The sequence below is a fragment of the Cervus elaphus genome, chromosome 13 (genome assembly GCF_910594005.1).
Source record: "Cervus elaphus chromosome 13, mCerEla1.1, whole genome shotgun sequence".
NCBI classification, from domain to species: domain Eukaryota; kingdom Metazoa; phylum Chordata; class Mammalia; order Artiodactyla; family Cervidae; genus Cervus; species Cervus elaphus.
Genome location: NC_057827.1, coordinates 68,394,348 through 68,412,709, shown reverse-complemented (window position 1 = coordinate 68,412,709; position 18,362 = coordinate 68,394,348). Strand labels below are relative to the sequence as shown.

Here is an 18,362-nt window from a genome sequence, read left to right as displayed (position 1 = left end):
ATGTTCAGCATAGATTCTGTTCTTAAAAGCATACACCCATAGCCATCTGCCTCAACCAACTACTGCACAGTTTCACAGTAATCTTAAAACAGCACTTCTGCATAAGCGCGTGGAATATAGACAGCTAGGGAATACAAATCAGCATGTTGATACAAAGGTGAAGGACATACTTTCAACTTTGAATGATGTGTCACTTTTTATTAAAACGCCACGGAGATTGAGAACCCACAGAACACCTGAGGTCACGATGACTTGTGCACGCTTCTCACCAAAGGCAATGAACAGGCTGCGTGTCATCTGGTTCACCTTATAGAACCTTTCAGGACTTTACGGGGTAGCTGGAGCAGTTATCCTCAGAAAACAAACATCTTTTCTTTTCTGGGGAGCTGAGCACAGCCCTGAGAATTCTCAGGGCGGCAGAGACTCAACAGAAAGGCTCTTCAGGGATGGTCAGATGGACACTCAGCCCCAGGAAGAACGCCTGCCGGGACCGTGCTCCAGTCCCCTGACCAGAGGACATGACCCCAGCTCCGGCCCCCAACCCTGGCCGTCTGCGGGGTGGTGTCAGCTGGCTCACCTCCATGGCGACACTACTTCAGAGCCGGCGGCCCCAGAAGACATGCCCGCCAGGCCCGCCGGCCAGGGTGCGCCGGGACGGGAGAAAAGGATTAGTTGCTAAAATGACAGAAGTCAGTCAACTGTTAATGAGAAAGGCTCAAGCCTGCAGAAACCTCATTTTCAGAAACAGGTCACCGACTTCATACTTCACCTATTTCAAATCCCGTTTTTATTTTTTTTTTCCCTGTAGAATTAATTTGATATTAAAAAGAAACTGTTTCAACTACAGCATCTATGATATTTGAGAGAGAAAAGCATACTGTAATCTGGGCCCAGAACAGAGGTTGTATCCTGGCTTTCTTTTTACCACAGTATATTTGAAAGGTTTGTATCTTATTTAAAAAGCATAATAATAATAATAATAATAATAATAAAAACGCCAATCCTGTGGTAAAAACATTCCGGGACAAAATAAGTACTTATACGAAAGTTGGAAAGTATTTTTATTGCGGACAGTTTCATACACAATGTTAGTGAAGTGGGTCTGTCTCCCCTCCCACAGTGAAGCCACACTCCTGTCTCACAAAAACACTCAAGTCACACCCTAGACGTTTTCATGTCACTCTCTTTTTTAGTACCTGGGGGTTTGCTTTGGCTAGGTTTTCTATTTTAACCCACGCTTCTTCTCGTTCTTTCATTTTTAGCTTCTCTCTGAAAAATAGTAAAATGTCGTTGGCGTTAGAGAAACGAATCAAATTCAAGAAAGCGTTGGGGCGGGGGGGCAGGGCACGGCTGGAACACGACACCTCATTTCCCCTTTGTCCCTGTCTGGTCTTATTTCACGTAGGTCACGGCGGTGACCACCAGGTATGCAATGGGGAAAAACAAAAACCAGAACAAAAACTGGGCTTAGAGGAAAAAGAGCTAAAATTACAAACACACCAAAATGTAACACGTCTAAGGATCTCGGCTCTTAGGAAGGTCTGCACCAGCACCTCCACGCCTGCTTCCTTCCCTGGCTTTGGTGCATTGTCACAGGATGCTCACGGCTTCGATGAGAAGCTTACATGCCTGTGAAGGGTGAGACCGCGCCCCAGCGTGGAGGAGCCAGGTGAGGACATCCTTACAGGGACACAGCACGCAGGTCCGCACCCACGAGGCGCAGCACCTTCAGGAAATTGCTCATCACAGGACCGACTCTTTTTTTCTTAAAAATCTAGAAAACGTGTAGCCCGATGGGTCAGGTCCCTTTCAGGGATGCGATGTCCCATGAACGAGGATGTGCCATCAGACAAGCCCCGGAGGTCATGCACTTCAGCCCTGGACACTACGTCCACCTGAGGCAGGAGGGGGCCCAGGTAGCCTGCAGATGTGAGGACACCACGGCCGGCTCCCTGCACCCTCCTCCTGCTGTTCCCGTCTCAGAGTCACCGTCTCAGACTCATTTATGTTCTGCTGTCTTTCTCTGTCCGCACGGCCCAGAGCAGAAACTCCGTAAGGGCAAGGGGTTTTGTTTATTCACAGCAGGGCCTGGCATACAGGTAAACACACGCTGAGGGATGCACACGGCACTTGTGATTCTGATACCGGAGGGAGCACGCTGTCACCAGCACAGCCCAGGGAGGGAGTCAGAGTGTGTCCCTGGACAGGTGTGGGCTGACATCCTCAGGGCACGGGACCAGGGCCCTGGTCTTGTGAGGGACTCAGGCACCAGACTCTAGAGAGAATGCCCGAACTTACGGAGATCAACAATCAGAACAATGAAGTCACGCTGGGTGAAGGTCTGGCTCTCTTACACAAAACTTACAGGACAGAGTCTAAATTCCTGCCTGATGACCATGAGAAAATACTACACATTCCTGTCTTTAAGTGTCCCCTGAGAAATACAAAGTTGACTGAACTGGTAGAATAAGGGAGAGAATAGCTAAGGTCTCTTTTTTGGGGGTGGGGGTGGGCTGTGAGGCTTTTGGGATCTTACTTCCCCAACCAGGGACTGAACCTGGGCTCTCGGGAATGAAAGCGTTGAGTCCTAACCACCAGGAAGGTGCCAGAGGACAGCTAGCTTAGAAAATATGTTTTCATCACAAAGATTTAATTTGCTTTCCAGTACAAAAGCGCAGATTTTGCTTTGAAGTGAAGAATAACTTTTTAGGACAAACTAACGGGAGAGGTTTATTCAGGATTAAGGGGAAAAAAATCCTTGAAAGAACAACTTTTGAAAAGAGCGACTCACTTCAGTTTCTCTGCCTTAAACTGCTGGGTGCAGTCATCAAACAGCTTTTGGTTCATCTCCATGAAGAGTTTCAGCGCGTTGTATATCAAGCCGTGTATTGTCCTGTAAGGAAAGCTTCGTGGTGAACCTCAGGATGCTTCATCTTTTTGGATCCCTCTCCCTGCCCTCCCCCACCACAGACTGCTTCCTCTCCTAGCCTGTCAGCGTATTTCAACGGTCCCACAAGCCTCCGAAGCTCTAGAGTTAAAAGCCTGTGACGTTTTGACTCCTTGCTGGTTTTCTCAGAGGCAGCCCTGCTCCACACGCCTCTCATTGCAGCGCCTGGGCCTTCCGGCTCACCGCCCTGGCTAAAGGCAGCCCAAAGTCACCTTACTGGGAAGCCGAATAAAAAAATGCTGAACCTTGAACAGGTGCAGTTAAGGCAAGCTTAATCATACAGAGAATAATGGAAACGTTTTACTTCCTGTAGACGTCGGCTTCCTTTCAGTCTTACTGAGGACAAAAAACTAATGCTGACACTGCCAAAGCACAGCTTAGGAGAGTGTTAAATGAAACTACGACCGGTCAGCTTAATCCCGCTCAGCTCTCAGACGCTGACACCTACGAGAGGGAGGGCCCCACTGTCCCCCTCCTGGCAGAGCCTCGGGAGGACTCTGGTCTCACCTGTCATCAGCTGCAGCCACGTGAGGGACCCCCCCAGTGATTCGGGCAGAGGACTGCCCCTTGGAGCCTGGTCAACCCACAGAATTGGGAGCAACAACCAAAAACTCGACTCTCAAGTCTTAAGTAGTATTTAATTCACGATAATGAAACCAGATCCTGTTTAAGTGAAAGTGAAGTCGCTCAGTCGTGTCTGACTCTTTGCGACCCCATGGACTGTAGCCTGCCAGGCTCCTCTGTCCATGGGATTTTCCAGGCAAGAATACTGGAGTGGGGTGCCATGTCCTTCTCCAGGGGATCTTCCCAACCCAGGGATCAAACCCAGGTCTCCCGCATTGTAGGCAGACGCTTTAGCGTCTGAGCTACTAGGGAAGCCCTAGATCCTGTTTAGAAAACATCTAACAGGACGTGTCTTTCTTTGCAGGGGGCAGGGACCTAAGCCACCACTGCCGGCCTTTGCCGCGCTCTGAACCACACCCAGGAGCTGGGGCTCAGCTAGAGGGCTTGGTTAGCACCCGCTGAGCTCAACAGAAGATGAACGTCACGCGGGAGAGGTTGTTGACAGCGACATGTGAACACTGACCGCTAGGCTGCTATTTCCACCGTCACGGCTGCTGTCTGTCCGACTCTGGCCGTCGGTACCACTGCCGGAACTGCAGCCGAGGGGCTGCTGCAAAAGTGTGCTGCGCGCAGAGAGGTGCCGGAGCCTTACACTGAGCACATGCTCTGCACCCTGACCAACCCCCGCAGCACGGCGACGCGCTTCACGTGGACTGACACTATCCTGATCGATCGGTCACCACAAAACAGTGGGTGCCGACATTTTCTCTCTCTTTTTTTTCTGGTTGAGCCAAGTGGCTTGTGGGACTTATAGTTCCTGGACTCGGGATCAAACCCGGGCCCTTGGCAGTGAAAGTGAGGCGCCCTAATCGCTGGACCGCCAGGGAAGTCCCAGTGCCAACATCTTCTCTACTTTTCAGGTGAGGACGGTGTGGCCGAGAGAGAGCCGGTGGGCAGCAGAGCAAGTCTGTGAGCCCGGACAGCAGGAGGGGTGAGGGCAGAGCCCGCAGACAGAGCGGCCCACCAGCTCCCAGCTGCAGGCTGGGCTGCATCCCACCCCGCCGTCCCCCCACAAACAAGAGGGCAGGACTGGGTATCAGAGCTCTGTCCCTCCTGCTTTAAACTTTGGTTCACTGATTGTAACAGAGAAAGGGCAGAAGATGGAGAAAGCGGAACCCTGACTCCTTGTTTACAAGAACAACGAGGGTGCCAGGGCAGCCCAGAGGACAGCGGGGCTGGAGGTCTCAGCAGACGACCGCTGAGCGGGTCTGTCTGCTCACCCGTGTGAAGTGGGAGGGCGGAGCAGGGCAGGGGCAGCCAGGTGCCGGAGACTCCGAGGCGGTGTGTGGGCTACGCGCCCCCTTCTCTCTGGCTGCTTGGGCAGTGGGCACAGGGAGGCTCACTAGGGTGAGTGTCAGCAGGGCTCCGGGGGCCCCCACGGGAGGGGTGGCCTCTGTGCTCCAGAGGGGACTGAGCCCCGAGGCTGTGACGACCTTTAACTCCTCTGGAGGGAACCTAAGAGGAGGCCTGGAAGATGCACCTCCTGGCCCTGCCCGGGGACAAGATACGGGTGGGGAGAGGCACTGCGCCCTCCGACGTGGGCCTGACTTGGGCACAGGAGGCCAACGGAAGGGTGAGATACAGCCCACACTTCTGCTGGGTCACAGCCCACGGAGAAATCGGCATCTGATTTTTTTAACTGATACTGAGACTCGGATTCAATAGTAATCGGCTTCAAGTATCAGGAAAATACTGTATGCAAAATTTAAAAATGGCCAGCGTAGGACTTCCTTGGTGGTCCTGTGGTTAAGAATCTGCCGGCCGATGTAGGCAGGCGGGGCACGTGCGATCCCTGGTCTGGGAAGACCCGACATGCGTTGGAGCAACCACGCCCGTGCGTCACGACTCCTGAGCCCGCGCGCCTAGAGCCCCTGCTCCGCAACAGGAGAAGCCACTGCAGTGAGGAGCCGGCGCACCACACCTAGAGAGGAGCCCCCGCTCGCCCCAACTAGAGAAGAACCTGCACATAGCAACAAAGACCCAGTGCGGTCAAAAAAAAAAAGCTACTTGAATTAAACAAACAAACGAACAGACAGGTTAGTTAGAAAGGGGTAAAAGAAAGGCGGGCAGCGGGCGCTCACTTGTTCCAGTGGGTCTTGGAGTTGCGGTATAAGGATGGGAACATGATGGGTAGGATCTTGGCCGCGTTGTCGCTGATCAGGCTCATGATGTACTCGTTGTTCCAGTAATACAGTGCCCGCTCCGCCACCTGCAAGGCAGAAGGGCGCGCCGGGTCAGCACACAGGTGGCAGAAGGGTGCTCACCGGTCAGCACACAGGTGGCAGAACGAACTCGACTGGACGGCAAGGGAGGGTGGGATCACTGCTGCAAACCAGAGTGCTCTAGACTGGAACCCTGAGGCGCCTTCAGCAAAGAGGCGGCTGATTCCACGTCCCTCAAGATCGCCGTCACTTATTTTTCCATGAGTTCGACCAACACTTCTGCTAGACACAGGCCAGATGCTGAGGCCATAAGTCACATGAGCTCGCCCTCCTTAACCATCAGCCGCTCAGCACCCTCTATGGGCGTCCCCACCCGGGGAGGGCGTCCCCACCTGGGGAGGCACCGTCTGGCCCTGAGGATTCCGCGGGGAGGCCTGCAGGCAGAAGCCCTTGCCAGCAGGGAGCTTGCGCTCTGTGGGGTGAACGCATGACGGCGAGTGGTCTGACATGTTAGTGCTACATCGCGTGGTGAACGGCAGCAGGGGAGGCAGGGAGAGCCGGTGTGTGTGTAGAAATGTGGCTTCTGCTCAAAGCCGGTGGTGGCGGGCCCGTCCCTGCCAAGGGCCAGCGGGAGGGGGCGTGAGACGGCCGCGGGGTGGCCGGCTGAGGACAGCAGGGCGGGGGACGCGGGCGGAGCAGAGGCCACCGTGGGGCCAGCTCTGAACCCGCCGGCAGGACTGAGCCGCCACCTCACCCTCTCTGGCCGGATCGCGATTCCCTGGAGACTGTGAGGTTCTGCTCCTTTGGTGCCTACATTTCTACCTTGTTCACAAAGACTTCACCGTAAATACTGTCTTGATACAAAACGATGGGGTGGCCAGTGTGTTAAAAGGAGGCAGACAGGCTGGAAGAGCCACCGGGATGACCTCTGACGGGGGCTGGGAGGGTGTGAGGGCGAATTGGGAAAGGCATGGTGTGGCTGCGGCCCCCATGCAGGGACGTGGAAGGGATGGAAATCAGAACCACCACTGTTTTCTAAAACTCAAGTGTCAGAAATGGAGCGCTTATGAAGGGAGGGAGTGGAAGCCCAACAGTTGCACGTCCTCTGTAAATACTGAGCACTCAGCTGTGGACAGTAAGCTTGTGTGTGTCTGGGCGCCCGGGGAACACAGAGACGGAGGTGGCTTACAGAGAAGCTGCCCTTAATCACTCTTACTGAGAAGCGTGTCTTTAGTGGCAGGGCAGGGATGAGGCACTGGAGGCTTATTTTATAGAGCTGAAGCCTCAACGTGTTTCAGCGGAAGCGAAAGCCTGATTGTCACCTTCAGATTACCTGAAGGGCAAAAACATGACAAGCGACGCCCGACGACCCACCGGCTCCTGATGGGACAGACTCAAGGCCGCTCTCTGAGGCGCCCTACCTGGAAGTGGGGGCTGGAGACACACTTGGCCAGCTGCCGGAAAAGAGGCTCCATGATCTTCACGAACTCTGACGGCTCTATGACGTCCAGAATCTCTTCCAATTCGTTCAGGAACATGACTTCTTTTGGACTGTGGGTCTTTGGCCAGTACTTGAGAAGTGCCATTACCACCTGCAGAAGAGACAACATACAGGGGTCATGGGGTCACGGCCTGCTCCCCTGTTCAGGAGGCCCCTCTGAGCAGCCACAGATGAGGTGGTGCTTTCTTCCCTATGAGAAGGAACAGTGATTCAGCGGTTGAGAACGTGGGCTTTTATAGTTAGGGTTCAAAGTGTCAGTGGCTCAGCTGTATCGGACTCTTTGCAGCCCCGTGGCCTGGTGCCGCCGGGCTCCTCTGTCCTCGCGATTCTCCAGGCAAGAACACTGGAGTGGGTGGTTGCCGTGCCCTTCTCCAGGGGTCTTCCTGACCCAGGGATTGAACCCGGGTCTCCTGCATGGCAGGTAGATTCTTTACAATCTGAGCCATGAGCTAGATCTAATCTTACACACTTTAGAATCACAGTTTTAATTTACATGACCCACTCTGTTTAACCACCATGTTAGTAAGAGTCAGATCTTAGGAAAAAAAAAAAAAAAAGACAAAAAGACAGGCAGGCAGGCAGGCGAGTTTAGAGAAAATGAGACCAGTGGAGAAACGCAGAGCGTGTGAATTCGTGTAAGTGTCTTCGGGTGGAGACACGTACATAGGCACAATCCATTTCTCTCTCAAATTGACTGTTCATATATATTTACAGATATACATACATGGGGCTTCCCAGGTGGCTTAAGTGGTAAAGAATCCACCTGCAATGCAGGAGATGTGGATCTGATCCCTGGGTCGAGAATATCTGTTGACGGAGGAAATGGCAACCCACTCCAGTATTCTTGCCTGAAAAATCCCATGGACAGAGGGGCCTGGCGGGCTACAGTCCATGGGGACGCAGAGAGTCAGACACAACTTAGCGACCGCACACACATACACACACATAGCTGTGTACAGTTTTCAATGGTGTTAAAACACATCCAAAAGAGAGACGTGAAGTACTGTGAAGTACTGATGCTGCTGGCAAGCCCTCTGTGTGGCCACGGGCTGGTGCCAGCCCCTCGGTGCCCCGGAGCCCTCCTTAAACACCAGGGGGAACAACGATCCTCGCCTTGGGGCCGCTGACAGGACTTTATTACTAAGCCCACACAGGAGCCGGTGGTGCGCTGGCCGCAGCGAGGGGCTCAGCCTGGCCCGGGCCAGGACCCCAGTGCAGGTCTGTGCGGCCGTTCCCTGGGAGGCACGCCCAGTGGGGTGGCAGCGGCCTGGCTGGGGAGTGTTGGCCACTAGGTTCCTTGCCCATGACACAGGCAAAGTTCCTGCCGGCAGCCTTTCTTTACCGTGTTCCTGCATTTTCCAAACTTCCTACCAACAGAGGCCGTTCACCCAAAATATCTGATTTGTGATGTAGACTAGCAGTATGCCTAAGAGTTGAGCTACCTTAACGATCCAAAACATTATGCACGTGTCTGTAACGCGCAGATACCTACTTGCACGTGTAACTGAACGACTGCGACCTGTCACCTAAGGCAGCCATCTACCCTCGTCACGGCCGTTTCTGGCTGCCAGCGCCAGGACTGCGGTGACAACCACCGCTCGCGGCCTGGCTTCCGTTCACTGCTCATCCTTGGCTCCGCATATCACGCCAGCTCTGCTCCTGGCCTGGGCGCCATCACCGCAGGTAGAACAAGGGGCTTCCGAACAACATCCGCTGAGGGCAACTCTGCCTTGATGCTTCTGACCTTCAGGCCCCTGGATAATCTTCTCTGTTCTTTTTTTTTTTTTTTTTTAAATTTTTTTTTTTTTTTAATTTATTTATTTGGCTGTGTAGGGTCTTGCTCGCAGCACATGGGCTCTTTCGTTGCTCCTCATAGTACATGGACTTCCTTGCCCTGGGGCATGTAGGATTTTACTTCCCCAACCAGGGATTGAACCCACATCCTCTGCATTGCAAGGCAGATTCTTAACCACTGGGCCACCAGGGAAGTCCTTCTCTGTTCTTACACTTTACAAAACTCCAAATTTACTCAAAAGGTGCCCCCAGTTTTGAAGTCTGGTATAAAAATTTATGACACAACTGTCTTTAAGAGGGATCATTTTAAAAAATGCATCATTTGATGATTTTCCCACTTTTTTGCTCAAAATCATGTTAGTAGACATTTGACCCCCACTCTACTCTGTGTATTGGAATCATTTTTAAAATTCAACAGGTACCAATCACTTCACAAACCTACCACTCCTTGTCATTTGACAAAATAGAATTTTACTAGGAGAAATATGCTGATCTGTGAATTACAGAACACAACTGATTTATCTGCCCGATGTCTCTGGGAAAGATCTTATTTCTGGAGTCAGCATTGTACACTGGGCTTACTTTCCACACTGCTTGGAACGACTTCTGACCACTACCCAGCCGATTCAGCTCCTTCCAAGGGTGAGGGCGTTCTGCAGGAGCGGGAGTCTGCTCAGGGACTGCTAATCTGAGCCAACAATGGCTCTCGCTGTCAGGCGCACTTCAAGACTGAGTTCTCCTGGGGAAGCCAACAGGCGGCCCGCTCCTGGGAGAAGGCTGGGGGTGGCGGTGGCTGGCGAGCCTGGCACCCTGGGAGCCCCTCTCCTGTCCTGGAACACCAGGGGGAACGGCCACGGGGCAGAACTCGATCAGCCTCAAGGGACAGGCGGGTGGAAGAGGAGCGTGATTCTACTTCCACCCACTAGCGAATGAGCCTCTAACTCTAATAACAACAGTGCACGTGTTCAACATGCCCAGAAAGCTTTTGGGCACTCTACACAATTTACAAATAACAACAACAACAAAATAGTTACAGATCACAAAGGGGTACATCACGGGTGCAGGACCGTGAGATGCAGGCTGAGTGCCCATCCCAACACCTTCACAAGGGCTACACCTTCATCAAGTTGTCTACATGCTTTTGATGCTGAAGTCAGACAAAATGGGCTTTCGATTTTTGTAACATGTGAATTCTAAAGGAAGGAAATTACTGAGGCAAGGGTCTGAACATTTGTAAACATTTTTTTTTACATTAACATCTTTAATAGCACTTTGTAATCAAGGGTGCCGTTACATTACCTGTGCTATAGGAAATCAAGAAATGAAGTGGTTCTGGGTGGAAATATTGGGGACTGGGTGTGGGGGACCTGAAGTAGCTTTGGGTGTGTGCCGAGTCAGAGTTTTCTATCTACTATCCAAGACAGAAGGACCCCACTGAAGCCAGGACACTGTCTGTCTCCTGCCTTTTTTCACACAACTACAATTAAAAGCTCTCACTGCTGCAAAGCTGTACTAGCTTTATTAGTGGGAATTTATATGGCAGTTCAGCTGTTAAAGAATCCTCCTGCAATGCAGGAAACCCTGGTTTGACTTCCTGAGTTGAGAAGATCCTCTGGAAAAGGGACAGGCTACCCACTCCAGTATTCTTGGGCTTCCCTGGTGGCTTAGACGGTAAAGAATCTGCCCGCAATGCAGGAGATGGGACCTGGGTTCGATCCCTGTGTCAAAGGAGGGCATGGCAACCCACTCCAGTATTCTTGCCTGGAGAATCCCCACGGACAGAGGAGCCTGGCGGGCTGCAGTCCCTGGGGTTGCAAAGAGCTGGACACGACTGAGCGACTAGGCACAGACACATACGCTTTATCAGCGTCCGTATGACTTCCATGTGAGACAGAGACAGAGACAGAGGCGGGGGTGGGGGCACTCACTGCGTCTTGCTGGAGCAGGATTAGCAGGTTCTGACAGATGGTGGTGGTGGGGGGCAGGGCGGGGGGTGTGCAGGTGGACGGAACCTGCAGGGGGCAGCTTGGTGAGAAAACCTTGTTCCGTGATAAATGGAGGGCAATAAGATCCAGTGAATTCTTCAGCCATTAGACAGTATGAGAAATATGCACAAAGAAGTATCATAGAAGAAAACTACACACTTTGTTTCTTATTTTTGAAGTAGGAATAGTAGGAAAAGAACAGGGTTCGTGTTAAGATTTCTTCATGTAACAGTTTGGAGAAGAACTTCACATATAGACAGGAACTAGGATGTGCCACTAGAAAGACGTTAAAAACGGCTTTTTTTTTTATTATTAGTGCCATCTCATTTTTCTTTCCCTATCTAAACATGTCATCACTTTAGAAGGAGGATAAAATAACACATCCTCGACCTAAATTGCAGTAAATACGTTTTGTGTTTGGTTCAGAAGTCTGGTAAGATTTGGGACATCTCCTGGGTTGGGGGGGCGTCCAGAATGCTGGACAGAGCTGAGGCAGAGATGCAAGGAACCCCAGGGAGGGGCTGCAGAGCAGGGGGGCTCCCACTCCCCCCGCAGGCAGCAGCTGAGCAGTATGACCAGGGGCTTTCCCTGAATTTTAGGGTGAAGGGGGGTGGGCACATTTTAAATTTAAAAGCTTAAAAAGAAAGGAGAGATCAGAAAGAGTTTAACTCAGGATACAGTACTAAGAATTTTCTATTTTTTTTCCACTATAAACATTACAATTTCAACGAGGAAACTGTGGAAGACCACTAAAGGGACAAGAAAGATTCAGGAATTACAGGAGTCGCCTTTTTCAGTCCAGTAGTGATTTTTAAAAGTGTTCAAACATTTAAACTGGCAGCTGACACTTGCTTTGTTACTCAACAGTAAAACAACCCAATTAAAAATGGGCAATGAATTTAAAGGTATTTCTCCAAAGAAACACAAATGGCTAATATATATGTGTAAAGATGCCCAACATCGTTGGTCATTGGGGAAACGCAAATCAAAAACCACGAGATACTCCTTCACACTCACTAGAATGGTTACAGTAAAAAGAATGGAAAACAGCAAGTGTCGGCAGGGTGTGGGTCAGTTCGAATCCTTGTGGCTGTTGATGGGAACGCAGAAGGGTGCAGCTGCTGTGGAGAGCGGAATGGCATTTGCAGAGAATTACCATGTGATTCAGCACGTCCACCTCCAGGTTTACACACAAGAGAACGGAAAACAGGACACGAAGAAATGTTCGCACACAGATGTTCTCAGCCGTGTTGTTCACAAAAGCTGAAATGTGGAAACAGCTCAGGTTTCCACGGACAGGTGAACGCGCTAACCAAATGCGGTCTAGCCACACAATGGGACACGATTCAGTCCCAACAAGGAATGAGTTCCTGGCACACGTGACCGCACAGATGACCCCTGGGCACAGGACACTGGGAGAAATAAGCCAAAGGACAGATCCTGGATGAGTCCACTAACACAGGGAACCTAGAGCAGTCAAATGCAGATAGAAAGCAGATCTGAGGTCATCACGGGGGGAGTGGAGGCTAACTGGGGCAACGGTGTTTAACGAAGACAGAGTTTCTGTCTGGGGCGATGACAACGTTTTAGAAACAGTGACGACAGGTGTGCAACATCGTGAATGCAATCAGCGCCGTTATCGGCTCAAAGGACACGAGTCTGAGCAAACTCCAGGAGACAGTGGACAGGGAAGCCTGGTGTGCCGCAGTCCACGGGATCAGTCAGACACGACTATTGCAACTGGACAACAACAAAACTGTAAACTTTAAATAACATATTTTGTTATATAGTGTATTTTACCACAATTGAAACTAATAATCTAGTGTATAAAAAAAACACTGAATCACACACGTGAAGTGGGTGAGCTGTATGGCATAGAATTACATCTCAATAAAGCTGGTTAAAAAAGCGTATGCAAACGCTTCAACGGCCGCCTGACACACCCGACTTTGTGAAAGCTAGGTTACAGTGGCCTTTGTATTTTTAATAAAGGTAAAATGACAGGAAACTTGGAAATCTAAACACCGACGGTGGCAATCTAACCTTCATTTATGACATAATGATCATAAAATAGTTACACTCTAACTTGCGGAGAATTTTCAAAACAGTAAAACGTCTTTAGTACAGGCATTTTGAATCCTTACTACACTTCCTCTGGCTGAAGTCAGTAGACTGTGCTCTTAAACCAAGCGACGTGGAAGAATTAAACCGCATGCGATTCAGCAGCCATGCTGTTCATTCAGAGTAAAAGGAAACTCGGGATAAGGTGGCCACCTTATCACATAAAACAATCACTCTGACAAGCGGACTTGCAATTAAAATTGCTACAGTTTGAAAACTCGCAGCACACGAATGGGACCAGTTTGCGTTTGTCAGCGCTGTAACTTAGCAGGGAGAGGCTGTCTCGGGGAAGGAGCCGGACTGCAGTCTGACAACTGAGACGCGTGCACGACATCGCGGGGCCCCGAGCAGAGTGGCTGTACTTACCGGCTCCGTGAGCGTGCTGTCCTTCTCTAAAAACTGCACCACACAGTAGGCCAGCTACGGCGAGAGAGACAGAGGGTTAACATGGCACGTTACCATGGAAACGCTGCATCACCGTCAGGCGCCTTCCCCACGCCCCCCACCTCCCACCCTGGGACCCAGGACCGATGTGCAACACAGGTCAACTGTAGAAGGAACATCAGGAAGCTGAAAAAAAAAAACAAAAAACCCAGGAGATGGTCTTTTAGACCAATACCACCAAGTCAGCCAGCCCAGCACTGGTGAGGACTTTCCTTGTGGCCTTTCAGAGACTGTAATGGATAAGTAATCTAACTGCTGGGAGAAAAAAATAAAATAAAGTCTGTTTCCATCTTAAATCCCTAAACTATTAATTTCTAATATAGAACAACTAATGTGATAACAAACTGGTTGGCTGTAAAGATGTTGCCAGTTAACAGGAAGCAGAGAAAAAACAGTGTACCTAGAATAGCTGGTTTCCCTGGTGGCTCAGTTGGTAAAAAATCCACCTGTGATGCAGGAGACCCGGGTTCGATCCCTGGGTCGGGAAGATCTTCTGGGGAAGGAAATGGCAACCCACTCCAGTATTCTTACCTAGAGAATCCCATGGACAGAGGAGCCTGGCAGGCTACCGTCCGTGGGGTCACAAAGAGTTGGAAACTAAACTAACCAACTGCCACCAAAGAATACACTTTGTGACCCCGTGAGGCACACCCCTCGAGGGAGGCCCCACAGAACGCGGAGGGGTGTTTCCTGGTTCTTGGACCTAGACGAGGACCCAAGACTTCCCGAGCTGCAGTCAGTGTGGCTTATTTCTGTCTACATGGTACTTAGAATAATAAGGGTGAAGGAAAATCCAAATTTCCTGGGGGAAACGCAGCCAGACAACCCGTTAGAAACCATTTATGGATTAGTTTTTCAGTGTCATCGTAAACAGAGTTTTACAAAGTTGTCTTCCTCCAAGAGGTCTTCCTTGACCCCTTCATCCTGTGAAATGCTCCCTTTTCGATGCTGACAACCAATTTTGAAATTCTCCATTCTTGAGAATTTTCCGATATTCTTAAAAAGCAGTCTCCTTTTACTCCCTTATCCTTTCACTCATCATCAGAACGCTGATACCCAAGTGCATATGTGATGTAACAGAGAAAACACTGCCTGCTGGAGGCTGGGGTTCAACATCCCAAGTTCACTGAGGTCCAAGCAGAGACGGCCACGCTCCCTCCCGAGGCCCCAGTGACCGTGGAGGCAGGAGCCCTCACCTGAGGATGGTAGACGCTCAGAGACTTCACTTTGTGCAAAGGCAATAACACCTTCAATAAGAAAATCTTGTGCTCTTCTTTTAGTGGTAAGGCAAATCCATTAATTATACTGCGAAAACAGAATTTATTCAAAGTTTGAATATTTACAAATTCCAGATTAAAAAACATATCTCACTGTTTTTCTTTTAGTTTTTGTGTTCAGCATGAAAACCAGCAAGCAAATTATGAGTGTCAGAGAAAAGGAGGGTGGATAGTAGCAGAAATTAAAAAACTGTTAGGTCCCTTTCAGGAAGCACAGCCATTTCTATCTTTGGAACTCAGAATTTAAGAATTTTGAGCTCACAGGTAGCTACCCGGAGCAGCGGGAGCCTCTGGGGGCAAAAGCTCCTCTGCCAGGCGGTGCTCTGAGACGGGCAGCTCGGGTGGGCACCAGCGCCTTCCCTCAGCCTCCACCATCTTTTGGAATTCTCACTCACTTCCCCAGAGAAATCCTGCCTCTTTACTCTAGTGCTGGCAGAACAGAGTCTGCGTGTGCAAAGTGGGTGTCATTTAGAAAGCAACAAGAAAGTTGTTCCCTTCTGCAGGGAAGGGGGTCCCCTGCTCTTAACCTACAAGCTGAAGCTTTCACCTGCAACGTCGAGGACTTACGTAAGTTGCTGAGAACTGCAGAAGCGGTTACAGCAGTTTCTCAACTGGTGCTCTGTTCATGAGCCTGGTGCACTGGGGCACTCAGCGGGGGTTAGTATGAAGTGACCACTGGGGATGATTTGCTCATTGAAATGAGGGGACAGGGGAGGATCTCGTGTGTGGTGTGGGGGCTGTCTGGACGCGTCACTCGACTCCCCTCAGCCTCGCAACAGCCTCAGACGTGAATACGATTACCTTCCCACTTTACAGGGAAGGAAGCAGGGGGCGCGAGCGTTAAGTAAGGCCAGACAACAAGGGTGCCCACTCCCACGCTCGCTACACTCCGCTGGGAGAGAGAACCCGGGAGTGTGTCAGAGAGGAGTTCGCCACGAGGGCTGCTGTTTGTTTTACATTTTATCTGAAACGCGAGGAAAGTTGTTTTCAGAATGACTGGACCTCAGTTTGCCAGATAACACTGTTACGGTGTTCCAACAGCTTTGGGAGTTACTAGATTGAACAGGAGGACGGTTTCTTCCCTGCAGGACTCCTCAGAACCTTTAGCTTCTAACGTGGACTGAATCCCCAAGTGAGGTGCTGGGGAAAAAGCACTTTTGGGCTTATTCAGCCGTGGAACCCTGAGGAATGCTATTTGAGAATCAGTGAGTTAGGAGGCCTGAGAGAAAACCTATTGGTCATCGGTTAAAAAAAAATGATAGGAAGCAAGAACTCTAGTTGGATTAAGACGATGACATTTTGGAAATGTTAGTTTATAAGAATACACATGAAAAATTTATAAAATCAAAGCAATTTGAAATACTAGCATTTAATCAATACTCCAAATATATAATAAACGACCTATTCTTCTAAGTGTCAGATGTAAACCTTCTTAATGTGGCTATTTTTAGCACTGCTCTTGAGGAAACAATTGAGACTGGGTTCCCATAGTAATGCTACGGAGGTACAGACATGGAACAGTCTACATATGGAACCATACGAATGGGAGAGGCCTGTCATCCAGTCCTGATCCAGGGGCTCACGGGCCCTTGCCATTAAGTAAGGCTGATTTAAGTTCCTCTAGAGGACGGCCTTGGAGAAGGCAATGGTGACCCACTCCAGTACTCTTGCCTCGAAATCCCAGGGACGGAGGAGCCTGGTGGGCTGCAGTCCATGGGGTCGATAAGAGTCGGACACGACTGAGCGACTTCACTTTCACGCGTTGGAGAAGGAAATGGCAACCTACTCCAGTGTTCTTGCCTGGAGAGTCCCAGGGACGGGGGAGCCTGGTGGGCTGCCGTCTGAGGGGTCGCGCAGAGTCGGACACGCCTGCAGCGCCTCAGCAGCGGCGGCAGGAGCAGCAGGGGCCGGCCAGCCCTGCCCTGGGGCGGGGGGGGTGAACGCAGTGACCGGATCGTTCTGGTGTGAATCCCACCTAAGGCTGTTCACTGCCAATAACAGAGACAACTCACCTTCCCAATATTTCCAGTAATTCTGCTATGCCATTGTGATGCTCTGTTTCATAAATAAATCTGGAAAGAGCAAGATGTCATTTAGAATTAGAACCCTGAAATCACGGCTGGAAAAGACAAAAATGCTCTGAAGAAGAAAACAACGCTTTTAGGAAGAAAACCACGTAGCCAGGCAACAAGAAGCACTGCTATTTGTGAAAACCGCTCTGGGGGCAGCGCTAATTGTTACCAGAGACTCCTCAAGGCCTGGATGTGCAATACTCAAGAGGGCAGGGAGCGGGGGCTCGCTCCGGTTTCTCCCGAATGTTTTATTTTGAAAGTTTCAAACCTACATCGGGAAGGATGTTTACAGTGAGCGCTGCATCTCAACCACCCGGATTTGACAACAAACAGCTTGCTGTTTGCTTTTATTTTTTGGCCACATCTCAAGCTAAGTTGACACCTGACTCAATTGTAAAGCCTCCGATATTTAGCATGGTCTCTGCAAAGGGTACAAGTTACTTCCTTATCACTGGGGCTATCTCCCCTACTTCCTCCCTGACACCCCACACTTTTCCTACGTTGCTTCAAGTGCCACCTTCTGAAACCCCTGTCTGAGCAGCCGCTCCCGTGGGCCCCGTGCACGGTCCCCGGGGCTCCCAGCGCCTGTGTCAGCCTGAGGCAGCAAACGAGGACTTACTGTAACCACGTCCCTGCTGCTAGGGCTGAGCCTGGCATCTGAGACACGACTGCTGAGTCTCCTGGGGCCAGGGACGGGAAACAGGACACCGTCTTCTCTCTCCAAGGGTCCCCCAGAAACAACCCGCTGCCGCCCCACAACCAGGCTCACCAGGAGTCAGCCTAACCCAGAACACGCAGCGAATTCTGCCTGAAGCCAGAAGGGTCTGGTGTTTGAAAAACGTTCCTGCCTAGCAGACAAAAACTACCAGTTTAGAGCCAGCTCCGGGACAAAAATAAGCTCATGATGATTAAAAATTTTCACTGTCCTTGTTTGAAACAAATGGAATAGTGACCTTGAGGTAAACAGCAGGTGGGACACGAAGTGTGACACGCTCCCGAGGAGCGGGTCTAACGTCTCTAGATTTTGGAACCGATCTTTTAAAAATGCGGGCGTGGGGTGGGGAGGGAACCTCTTTGGCTAGAACAGAGGTGGGTGATGGGCAGGTGAGGCAGTCCGTGGAGGCCCGGACACCAGCTTGGACAGGTCGGAGCGGAGCCCACAGGGACCTGGGTGAGGACTGCTGAGCCGCAGGGCACAGTGGCAGGGCCGCAGCGCGGAGCTGAGGCAGGGGTGTGCCCGTGAGGGATCGCGGCGGCTGGGCTGGTGAGAACAAGTCTGCACGGCGCGCGGGGCCGTGCCAACCTCAGACATGAAGGCCCTGCCCTGAGCTGGAAAGCCGGCCCCGAGGGAGCCCCGGCCTCCTCGGACGTCTGCACCGGGAGGCGCTTCAGCTCATGGAACTCAAGCCTCCCTTTGCTTCACCTGTTTTACCTT

At 50.9% G+C, this 18,362-nt stretch overlaps 1 protein-coding gene across 8 annotated transcripts in view; it reads right to left on the bottom strand.

The window, feature by feature from the left end:
* PPP2R5C (protein phosphatase 2 regulatory subunit B'gamma) overlaps positions 1–18,362 on the bottom strand; it is a 136,293-nt gene that overhangs the window by 12,321 nt on the left and 105,610 nt on the right. For all 8 annotated transcript variants that reach the window (XM_043922707.1, XM_043922710.1, XM_043922708.1 and 5 more), the window contains 7 exons: positions 16,868–16,927; positions 14,775–14,883; positions 13,501–13,554; positions 7,155–7,325; positions 5,653–5,780; positions 2,792–2,893; positions 1,197–1,269 (listed from right to left, as the gene is read on the bottom strand). In XM_043922707.1, the coding sequence (XP_043778642.1) occupies positions 1,197–1,269; positions 2,792–2,893; positions 5,653–5,780; positions 7,155–7,325; positions 13,501–13,554; positions 14,775–14,883; positions 16,868–16,927 (697 nt within the window). The remainder of the gene's footprint in view (positions 1–1,196; positions 1,270–2,791; positions 2,894–5,652; positions 5,781–7,154; positions 7,326–13,500; positions 13,555–14,774; positions 14,884–16,867; positions 16,928–18,362) is intronic.